General features: G+C 40.6%; 1 protein-coding gene across 1 annotated transcript; it reads right to left on the bottom strand.

The window, feature by feature from the left end:
- Nucleotides 1-4,248: 4,248 nt before the first annotated feature.
- On the bottom strand, nt 4,249-12,024 carry AKIRIN1 (akirin 1; the record flags this gene model as incomplete). The annotated part of the gene is made up of 4 exons (XM_084242275.1): nt 4,249-4,394; nt 5,340-5,474; nt 7,883-8,023; nt 11,805-12,024. 4 exons carry the CDS (start codon nt 12,022-12,024, stop codon nt 4,249-4,251), a joined length of 642 nt encoding a protein of 213 aa, XP_084098401.1.
- Nucleotides 12,025-12,367: the final 343 nt, after the last annotated feature.

Here is a 12,367-nt window from a genome sequence, read left to right as displayed (position 1 = left end):
CTCCTGGAAGGCAGTCCTTCCCAGAGTGGATTCTCAGTTTAGTACTTTTCCTGCCTTTGGGTTCCTGTGCACAGCCCGTCAATTCATAGCTTTCTGCATCTCCACACACTCTCTGAAGCTGTTTTCAAGGAGACTCACCAGGGCAGTCACTGTTCAGTAAAAATGGTATTAAACTATCTTTAAACCCATGCTATCTTCTAGTAAACATTCTAACATTTTCACATGAAAATTTCAAATTTAAGTATGTTGAAGAGAAAATAACTAGTTACTCTAAACCTTTTTCCCAGTAGTATGGTCCCCATTCCCATCCTCGAAAATCATTGCTCTAAAAAGTTGCACATTAGCTTATTCTTTAAAATGGTAGTTTTTATTTTTAAGCTTAAGGTTTTTTTTTTTTTTTGCCACACTTCATATCCTAAGAATGATAGATTAGCACACATGTCTAACAGTCCAGTATGTGCCAAGTTTTCCTTTGTCTGTATGCTCTCTCTAATGTGTGTCCATACTACCGTGTAGCGGCCCACAAAATTTTCAATGAAAGGGCCAGAGAGTAAGTACTTCCAACTCTGTGGCCACATTCTCTCTATCAAACCTCAAGTCTGGAGCAGCAGTGTGAAAATAGCCATAGTCAACTAACAGGTATGGCATGTTGGGATAAAACTATTACAGAAACAAGTCGCAATTTGATAACTTGGGCTACAGTCATTAACAAAAGATTCACTCAAAGAAATTACTGAATTCATTTGTCATTCATGTTTTCTTTTTTCTTAGTCAAACACTTAAATGTACAAATTCTATTAAGAATGTGAGATTTTGATGTTAACAAAGGGCTGATCATATTGGAAAGTTGAGAATCACTGATACAGAAAGGAAGGTTTTGGCCTTCAGATCTGATGACCACTGTAAAGAAACCTCCTGTAATTTCCAAGTGCACAATCTCTTATATACCATGCTGTACTAAACATTTCCTTTACACGGAATATTTCATTTTATCACACATTTGAAAACAAAACCCAAACTTGAAATAGGAAACTATAGCTCAAGAAGTTCAGTAGCTTGGCAAGGCTCATGTAAAGAGGTAGAGGCAGAATGGACTAAACTCCAGTTTGAAGGACACGCAAGGTCATTTCTTTAACTAATATATACTAGCCTACCTACCCTTCCTAGTGGGCACAAAAGACTGACCATGTTGGCCCAAATTCTTGTAACATCTGACAATCTTTCCTTGGGGAAGCTTATAATATTCACTGCCTCAGGAATTTTGATGTCCTCTGTACTCTGCTGACCAAGGCAGGGACACTTACTCCTTTCATTCCCTTTAAGCCTATAACTGTACTGGGAAAACATGGAATTAAAATAGAGAAAACAATTTAGACTTGTCTAAAATCATAGGTCTTAGTCAATACTTTTATGTATTTCTTCCCTGGGCCTTGACCTATCTCCATTGGACTAAGACTACCTGGGAATGCCTTGAAGTTTAAGCCCTACAAATCACTGTCTAGGGAACATTTCTTCTTTCGCTAGTCTAAGGTGCACCTCCCTTTCTAGCCTACGAACTGTCTTTTCTCTAGATTTGCCACTAAACAAGTATGTCTAGTTTGTTTTGAGAATGTCCTATGGTGGTATGTGGTCTTACCCTTTGGCTCCAAACAGCAAACATATAAACAATAGGCAAACACAGGGTGTGGTGTGACGGTGTATGTCATCATCCTTGTAAAAACCTACTCTGCTTCCTAGCCAGAAACTATTTAGTAAGAATAAGGAGGGAGTGAGCACATCATACTGATTCTGTAACATGACTTCAGAGAGGCTGAGTTCCCCACTCCTGGTCCATCCTTCAGGACTTCTGATGGCCCCATTGCTGTCCTTCCCTTGTTATGGTGTAACTATCCTACTGTTAGGCCACTCCTATTACAACCACTGTTATGCTCTTCCTTCCGTGAACAAGTGACTATCCTGGGAAAAGAAGAGATGAAACAAACTGCCCTTCAAATATGAACTAAAGGAATTCTTTAATGATTAAAAACTCACTGCAAGGCTCTAAAAAAAGTCTATAAATCTTAAATGTAATGTTGAACTGGCGAACTGCTATAGCAGTCTCACTTAAGTTATTACAATAAACATTATCACAGTATTAAGAAGGCAAGGTAAACAAATAGCTTAAGTATTTTATTTGTTTGCAACTAAGCTTGTTAACACTATATAATGAAAATGTACAAAGAATAACATTGCAGTTTTTGGTTAGATTTAAGTCAAAGACATTCATTAATAAGGAATCTTCGAATGTGAATATTCCAGAAATTTCTCTAAGCCATCTGATCAGAACAACTGTCTCTGAATATCACCTTTGGAAGGTATTGGCATACATTTGAATTAAACTCAGAAATTTCCAAAATAACCCTAATTAAAAAAACTATTCTATATTCAAACTAAAACAATTTTAACTGAACTTTCCTTTTTAGAAACAATAATAAAGGAAACAAGGCATTTTGTAAAATGTGGTCCTGAACAAGTCACAGTAAAAAATAAATGTATACTTAACTTCCACCTCCTCAAAACAGAGGCTACTTTCTGTTCCTCAGCCTTGGAAACAAGGTGAAGAACAGCCTGTAAGCAATTTCGGGCAGGGGTTGCCAAAACAAAGCTTAAGCAGTTGAACATGGACACCTCTTAAAAGCTGGGGGAACCTGACCAAAGGATTCAAATTCTATGAATAACTGATACAAAAGTGGTTCCTCCAAGTAGCAATGCCGCTGGGGCCTGGCCCAGCCCGGTGCTCACCTGTTATGCTCCCAAGCGAACCCTGATGCTCCTGCTCCTGGGGAGACGTTTTCTTTTTAAGAGGTTCAGTGTCCAAGGAGCTCTTTGTGTGAATGAGGTGAACACAGACTCCACGTGGGTATTTTAAGGCTTGGAGTCAAAGTATTTTTCTAACAGGGCTAGGCAGAGTCCATGTGTCAAATGGCCTGTCTCCACTTTGTTCTAATTCCTCACCACATTTGTAGATCTAGGACCACAGACCTTTGTTATATTGTCATAATCACATCTAAAGTCCATCCTAACTTATGATTCTTATTCTGTGCCCGGAAACAGTCCCTGTATTTAACAATAATACCTACATGTAAAATAATCCACTGTTACAACCTGTATGGTCACAAAACATTAATGATCCTCTGTAGACCAAGCAAATGTTTTTAACCATAATTGTCGTGCATCAAATTCACAGCCAGAATCCCCAAGATCAAAAAAATTTGCACAATACAAATAATAACTTAAAGTACACATACACACATAAACACACACTCTCACACACACTTCTTACAGACTGTGCTTGGGGAAACTCCATTTGTTAAGTGCCACTGAGGGCATATTTTGCTAAACTGCTGCTCCAGGTATTTTTGTTTGGAAAATCTATCACAGTAGGGCACAGCTGTTTATTGGATGAGCAGAAAAGAAAGATATGCTTGTGGCAACCAGAAAGTTTTAAGGTCTTTCAAGTTGTATAAAATGGACCTGCAGAAAACGTTTAAGTGTTCTCAGGATGCAAAGTTGGAGCTGAAATGTGATATCAAACCAGTTGCAAAAAGTGTACAGCAGCCATCTCTTGAGGTCAAACCTGGTACCCAGATATGCAAGAAAGCTTCAGGACACGTCTATAAATTAGGAATAAAAAACAAAAGAATTAAGGATACTAAAAATGTAGTATATGGCTTTAAAAAAACAACAATACTAACTAGTGGCCATTGTAATAACAACATGAGCGAAAGGAGTAACCACTTGAAAGGTCCTAAATTCTTGAGAATTTAAGAAACCTGACTCAGGGTCCGTTTAGGTATATAATATTTATAATTTATGACTTGAGTAACTGGTAGTTTCAAGATGTTTAATATTAAGAAATTCTAGTTATACATTTGATGAGCTAGTTTAAGGAATTAACTTTAATAAATTAACAATCGCAGTTCTCTTTCTGGGGGAAAAGCCAAGAAATAAATACACTGGCAGTGAAGTCAGACTACTTAGGTTTTAAGCCTGGCTGACCTATTAGCTACATGAATTCAGGCAAATTATTTAAACCTCTTTAAACACCATCCTTACCTTACCTGTAAAATAGGACTACTAATTATCCCTCACAGGGTTACTGCACATTAAACAGACTTTGGTGAAGATTTACAGGGTTTAACAAAAATCTGAGCACGTACATATTCTTTAAATATTAGCTATTAGCTTACTTCACAGGGGCTTTTGGTCTCAGGAGATAAAATCACTTCCAAAATCTTGCTCTTGAAAATTGGAAAATTCAAAGAAAAATTTTGAATACTTACAGCTTGTTGGCCTTGTCCCATACCGTCGCATAATCTGATCATGTGTGAATTTCACAAAAGATTCATATTGTTCTGTGAGGGGAAAGACAATATATACTATCCCCAGAAACTCTCCCCCAGCTTTTCAAGAATCCAGTGACAGGATAGATCTAGCTTCCCTTTCTGAATTATTCAGTGTCAGGCCCTCCTTATAATGGTCACTCTGAAATCTGTTACTTCCTCTTAGACCCCAAATCTGTGGCTCCCAGACACAGTCACTAACCATCTGTAATATTTTACTAATAATCTCATCCCTGCTGCAACTCCATCCCTTACTCATGGTTTCCTAAGACAGACAGATATGCTTACTACAGGCTAGCAAAATTCAGAAAACCTATAGGACAAAGCTTGAAAGCTCTTTTCTGCATTGATCTTTGCTATAAATTTTAATATACACCTTAAGGGAAAGAACTGTGTTGGTTTGAAAGCTTAGAGAAAACTCCATACCCCCACTTGTAGACATTCCCACAAAAGTTGCTGCAAAAGGGAAATTCAGAAGGACAAACATTTTTAAAAGAAAGCCAGCTGATCTGAACAATCTTGGGGGGAAGGAAGAAAAAGGGTATGATATACTAGAGCTGCTTCTTCTAATCATATTAATATTACTTCCCACATCCACAAAGTGACTCCCACCAGGAAGTCTGAATATGTGCCACTCTTCAACCACCTGTTGGAGGTTAGCATCATCCCAACCACCTGTTTATCAGCCAGCAGACCCATTAACCTATTCAATGCCTTTATTCATATGGAAAATCCCTAAAAGAGAAGCATGGCTTATCCTGTTTCAGAAATGTAAATGAAGTTCTTCCATAAATGTATAAATGAAATGTTTATAATCACTAAGGAGAATAATTTAATACTCAGAAATCTTTAAACCTTCCTGCATGAAGTCTTACTCTTTCTAAATTACTATTTACTTTACCAGGGTTAATCCTTACTGAACTCTATTAACAAAGGCACATCATTGCCTCAGCCTACCTGCTAGTTTGGTATTGAGGATCTGCTCATATTCCTCCCGGATTTTATCTTCATAGTCTTTTAAAAGACGCTCACATATTATTCCAACTTGTCGGAGGGTAAAGGTGGGCTGGTCCTTCTTCATCCAGGAGGAACCTGGCCAAAAGACAATCTAGTTTACACAATACATTCTCGTTCTACCGTTCAATACTAATGGCTTTATGCAGATAGATCTAGGATATAAAAATTGGTCAGAAAAAAATAGATTTCACTACTTTATAAGGAATATTTCTACAAATTTCTGAGTTACTACCATTTGTTTTTAAAACGCAAAAAGTACACTGTGAAGTATGAGGTAAATAATGTGATCCAGGTGAGCAAACTAGAAAATAGTTCTAAGCCATAATAATCTGAGCCCATACTACTAGTCTATTTGGCAAAGTAAAAGAACAAAACGTTTAAACTGATCAAGCCTTTAGTTTGGATTAGAGAAAGTAGATTCACAGCATGAAAACTACCCAGGCTCTTGAGATCATCTAGACCATGTTTATCTAAGGTGGTACATCATAATTATCTTTAGTTTAACAATAGAATAAAAGAGGATACACATTCTGATTTAATTCTGGGCTACAGCTTGGGTATCTTAAGTTCCATGAGTGATTCTGATAAGAAATGGTTAGGAGTCTGAGGTGCAGGTCAAGTGACTTGCTCAACACTGTTGGCAAAATCAATGAAGCAAGTAGACAGTCAAGCACTATACATCTTTTTATTCTTTGCACAGAAGAACTAGGGTACAGGCCAGACATATGGGGGTGAGAGGATTCACTAGAGACAGAGTAGGGAACAGAACAGGTGGATCCTCCAAAAATACACTGCTAAGTGGAGCAGCGGGTGAGACAAGAGAGGTCTGCTGCGCCATGTGGGCCAGCTCTCTGGCCAGGGATAGAACCTAGACCATAGTGGTGATATCACTGAGACCCAACCAACTGAGGGCCTCCCTATTGGCCAGGGCAGGCCATTAGGGAAGCGCTCAAGCACTATACATCTTACTCATCCTTGATTCCTTTGAAATCTAGGGTGAAAAGAGTGAAATAGTCACAAGACAGTAGTTAGAAACCATTGGAATGTACAGAAAATGTGGCATCAGCTTCCTGATCATAAAAGCAACCGCTCGAAAATATATACACATATATTTTGTTTTGGTATTGTTTTGTTTTTTTCCCTAGCACATCTTACAAAATCACACCTGGGCATTTGCTTATAGAACAGTACCGTGTAGGAAAAGCAATAAAAGAATTTAAACATACATTGAAAGCACAATATACAGACTATGGTTTGAGCCCTTGTAGAAAAACAGTATGGTTGAGCTGTTCTTTAAAGCTCAGCCTAGAACCCATTTTTTCAATCCTCTATATAAGCCATTTAATAACACCTAGCAACAAATCATTTTTTGCTTAAAACTATTTTTTTCCCTCTACAAATGAAATCAGGCAGCCACTATTTGTACTTGTTTCTCTACCCATAACATATTCTATTACTTCAAAATGATATCACTAAAATCTTAAGAGAAAACTAAGGGGAGACTTGCTAGTTATAACCACTGCATGGTCTACCCATGCATGTGTGTGGCAAAGACTTTTGGGTTCTAAGAAGACAATTAAATATATACTTGAGATAAAACTCACAGAAAAACAGTTTAAAGTGAACAATTCAGTGGCATTATCAAATCTGTGTTCTGTAAAAAGACAGTTTTTATCAAGATAATTTTTTTTGGTACACAGAAGAACTGAGGTGTAGGCCAGAGGTACAGGGGGTGAAAAGGTTCACCAGAGACGGAGTGAACAGGCATACTGATCGAAATACACTGCTGAGCGGAACACTGGTTAGACAGAAGAGTCTGCTGTGCCGCATGTGGGTCAGTTCCCTGGCCAGGGATAAACCAGGCTATAGCAGTGATAGCTCTGAGACTCAACTCCTAGGTAACCTGAGAGGTCCCTCTCAATGTAGTTTTTACTTCTTAGAACTGTCAAAAAATATACAATGCTTTGTGAGGAAATAAACGGATCCACTGTTAAAAGAGGGAGATGTTTGAGTACTGGCAGGTTGATATTTGCAAGGATATGGCAGTCAAGACTGGTTGAACTATGTGACCATGAAGATTCCCTCCAACCCAGAGATTCTATTTTTGAGCACATCCTCTCTGAACACCTGTTAATGTTACACAACTTTCTGCAATGATGGAAATGTCCCATAGTTGTATAGTCTAATACAACAGCTACATTGCCTACTAAGTACTTGAAATGTGGTCGCTGCATCTGAGAAACTAAATTTAAAATTTCAAATGGCTAGTGGCTATGGAATTAGACGCTCTAGTTACTGAGTACTCTTGCGTTGGATCAGAAGTCCAACCAAAACAATCAAAGGTCTTTTCCCAATTTTATATTAGGATAATGCATACACTTTACCATTTTATTTAGACAATATCAACTCTGAATTAGGAAACCATCATCTTAAGTACGGTTTACCTACTCTTATATGGACTGTGGACACGAAACTTTGCTTACCTGGAGAACTAGGTGCTGTGAGTGCTGAGGAGTGAGGCTGACTTTCTGAAGTACAAGCTTCACTTTGATTAAGAACAACTTCTAAATGTCTCCACCTCTGATAACGACTATATTCTTGTTTTATGTTCTGGAAAATTTGCTCTAATAAAAAAGAAACACATAAATATTCACTTATGTCATTTCTTCAAACATTGTGTCTCTCCCCCAAGTTATTAATAAGAAAAATGTTTATACTGAATAAAGCACTATATAAGCCCAAAGCATGCCCTCTTACTGCTATTTCAACAATACTTCAAATAGAGCTATTTTGGCATAAGAGACCAGCTAGTTCCCTATTCTTGGTTTTCTGTTAACATTGAGGACCAGATTTGCTGTTTGTTGGATGATAACAAGCAGAACTTACAAGAAAAATTAAAAGTCCTTCACATAATCGAAAGCTATTTTTGATCTCCTTTAAATTTTAGAATTCCACAAACTAGGGTGTTAGGGTAAGTCCTTACTACTAAGGCATTCTAACAATAAAGCTTTTGTCCCATCTGGGTCTGGGACTCAAGATCTTTGGGAAAGACAGTAGAAACCAATATATCCATAGCTTGGACACTGACCAGGGGAAGACCTAAGATTTGTTGTTTAGAACTGATGATCAGGGCTTAGAATTTCCTGATCCCATATGAGGTAATATTTGGTTGGATTCACATTATTATTCTGAGTCAAAGGAATAAAACCAAATTTGTTAAGATTATTAAAAGGAGTCCAGGACACACAAAGCACTAGCCACTTTGAAGGACACATCTAGAGACTAAACAAGGAATCTGGAAGGATGTGGTTTTCACTTTCCAGATAATAAACTTCCTTAACCATTAAAAAACAGAAAATTATATCACCACCCCAACTCACAATTCAAATGGATAGTTTGCTATAACCATGCACTATGACCTTGGGAAGGCACTCAGGATCTTCAGCCTACTTCTTCAATATAAATGCCTACTGGATAAAAGTTCTTAGTATCAAAATCAACGATACCAGCAATTTTATAATAAATAATGGTGCAGACCAAGAACATGAATTTAAAGTAGCTCCACACATGAAAGTCCATAATGCTCAGCCTACAATGCTAGAACAATGTAGGATTAGCTTTCTTTTAAGAGTGCTAATAAGTTCATATTTCAGATCCCTCATCTTTAAAATGTATTACTCTCCAAGCACATACTTGCCAGATTCAATACAAGGATGTAAGGAACTGCAAAGACTTGAAACAAGAAAGGACAAGTATGAAGACAATGCTTAAGAGAACAGACCGTCTTTGATAAACTTCTAAGTGCCTGCTCTATGGCAAAGTGAACAAATGGAAAGATACAGTTTTGAGGCTGGTAGTACTAGCAAGTCCAACAATCTATGCAAGGGATGCACATATGCTCATAAGAGCAATAATAGAGGTAATTTTCTTCCCATAAAACAGGAAAAGGCATTTTAAAATACAAGTTCCTTTTTAGTGGTGGCTAATAATTTTAATCCTTCCCTGCCCCCCCTTTTTTGGAGGTTGTGCTTCTAGATTATATCAGACTAAGCCCATCCTCAAAATTCTGCCATGGTTTAAAGACTAACATTGGAACTCTTCAGCATACCATTCCAGACTTTCTAAGACTTGGTCTCAAATTATTTTTTCAGTTCCATCTCCCACTACAGCCAAGTTGCATTAAAAAACCTGTTCTTTAATTTGTGGGTTTTCTGGGTTTTGTTCAAGCAGTTTCTCTCTGCTTGAAATGGGACTGTGTCTCCACACCCCCTCCCCCACCCCCCGCAACATTATTCAAGATCCAGCCGACATGCTACTTCAATCTGGAAATTATTCTCCAACCCTCAAATCATGATCAAGTAATTGCTCTGCATCTAGACTCACTCCACGTTTATAAACATCTCACTGAGATCACATTACCAATCCTCTTCCATGCCTGGTATGCACCTAGTTCATTCAAGCTTAATTTTATAGGCCCTTTCCAACAAAAAGTATCATGACATCTCTTTTTTTTTTTTTTTTTTTAGTAAAGACAATTTCTTGACCATTTCTGAGAGAACTTTACCACTTGTCAGGTAACTATGATATTATAAAATCAAAAATCAAGCCAGATTTTAAATTTTATTTTTTATTATTGGCTTTATTTTTTCTATATCTACTATGCCCTCCCCATTCTTTCTTTTTAATGGGGTATCTTTCACTTAAGCCAAAGCACCAAGTAAGCATTAATACTTATATAAAAAATATAATGATCCCCATCATAGCACTCTGCCATATTTAGGCTTCCAAACACATTCAACAATCCTGTATTAAGCATTTGCTGTAATGTGAATTGCAACAGAATTAGTCTAAAGAGTAATTTTGGGATAAAACATTTACACAAAGTTCATCCAGGTAGACAGGGAATATACTAGTTCCTTTTTGCTGAAGAGAGGTCTAGAAAGATTATGACTACCCTTGGCTATCTGCAACAGCAAATGGAAGAAAAAAATATCACTTCAAAAACACATCTTATACTCCCTGCTTTTGAAAGGCTCTCTACAAAGAACTTGTGCAAACATTATCTCACTCAGTACATAAGGCACTGCAATATTAAGTGGTCAGGGAATTTAAAGTAGAACAGAGTTCCTTATGAGGCAGGGTTAGGCAAGTAATGGATGGGAGACTTGAAGAAATGACTGTATTTGGATTAGCAAACAGCAAAGAATAACACCATGACAGGCAAGGATATAGGCACAGGTACAGGGGTCTGGGGGAAAAGAGCAAAGGCATAGTTTGAAGAAAACTGTATAAAAGACTGATCAGGTTAAGATGTGGTTACAGCTGATAAAGTCTTTGAATGCCAGCATAAAGAGGTGAACATGAGTAAGGACACACCGTCACTGGGAGAGGTGTGAGAGGATGAAGACCTGAAATCTACATAGTAGACAGTCAGAGGAGGAGGAAATAAAGCCTAAAGACACTGGTATTGCTTATGCTTGAGCAATAGGAAAAACACAAAGAAATGATGTGCCAAAGTTCAGTTTCGAGAACTCTGATTCCCAGAGTCCCTCAAAAATGCTAAATACTAATTCTGATGCACTTTCTCCTCTACCTGCACAATGGTTAGGCTGTTCTTTTTTTTTTTTTTTTTAAACTTTATTGTCACACCAACGTTCCCCTTTCCTCGGCCAACATGGAATCCCTTATTATAAAGAGACTGTCTCTATCTCCATTGATGGCCGAATCTCTCTCTAGCTTCCGGAACCCCAGGATGTTGAATAAGGATCCTCAAACTCTCGCTAACCAACTACCGATTTCAGGTCATTTTTAGCACAGGACAATAAAAGGACATGGCCTTACAATAAAAGAACACGGCCAATCCCTTAGAAATAGGCTGAAATCGATTCCATGACTTCTGCCGTGGCGTGCGGTCCTTCAAGACTTCTGGAAACCAGGTCTCCCCGCCAGCTGCATGCAGCACAGTGCAGAAGAGCACACTCTCAAGCCCCTTCCCAGGAACCCGCCCCAGGCCCCACCCTCCAGGCCGGGTTCGTGAGGAGAATCCAATTTTCCACGGCCCACTGGCTCTGCAGGGCCGTGCAGTGGAAGGCCCGGGGAGCAGAGACAGGAGGTATCTGGGGGACGGAGGGGCCCCGAGTGGCCAGGGGTGGTCCCACCTTCCTCTTGCTGCCCACCCCTTCAGGCTCTCCAGCTCCAGCAAAACCCGAAAATCGACAATGTGGCCCCACGACACCTCCCGGATGTCTCCCATCCCCGGAAGCGACCAGGCCCAGAGGCACCGCAGTTCCCTTTTCTCAGGGCAAAGAAGGGGTACGTGAGGGAATGAACCGAGCGTCCGTGCACCAGCCCCCCGCCCCCCACATGCCCGGCCTGGCTTCCTGCCAAGCCCGCAGCGCAGGTTACCGGGCGTTGGAAGGCGCCGCTCGCTGCCGGGCGGGGCGGGCTGCGGCAGCGTCGGCTGCGGGGTCTGCATCTGAAGCGGCGGCGGCGGCTCGGCGTCCGGGGGCCTGAGGCCCGGAGTGGGGCCGGGCAGAGGGGCGCAGCGCCGCCGCTTCGGGGAACCGGGGCTCAGCAGCGCCGCCTCGAACTCCATCGGCCGCTTCAACGTCGCCCCGCACGCCATGCCGCTCAGGGGCCAAGGACCAGGGGTGGACGCGGCTGTAAACGCGGCCCAACCTCCGGCTCCTCAGCGGAGCTCGCAAGCCAAGCCGGCTCCAATGGCGCCGCCAGCACCCGGCAGGGGCCCTGGCCCCGCCTCCTGTGACGTCACGGCCCGGCCACCGCCCGGCGGAGGGGGGGAAGCCGGAAGAGGGCCGATCTGGGAGGTCCGTCCGCAACGGTCCGGCCCGCGGCGCCCCCTCCTGAGGAAATGGAACGGTCTGGGCGGAGAGCTCGGTCACCAAGCAACCCGGGGAAGGCCCCGCCCCCGCCCCCACTCCTCCCAGGGCCCATCCCCCCCTCCTATC

The sequence above is a fragment of the Talpa europaea genome (genome assembly GCF_964194135.1).
Source record: "Talpa europaea genome assembly, chromosome: 9".
Classification (NCBI taxonomy): Eukaryota; Metazoa; Chordata; class Mammalia; order Eulipotyphla; family Talpidae; genus Talpa; species Talpa europaea.
Note: the sequence above shows the minus strand (reverse complement) of the source record. Positions and strands in the feature narration are given on the sequence as shown.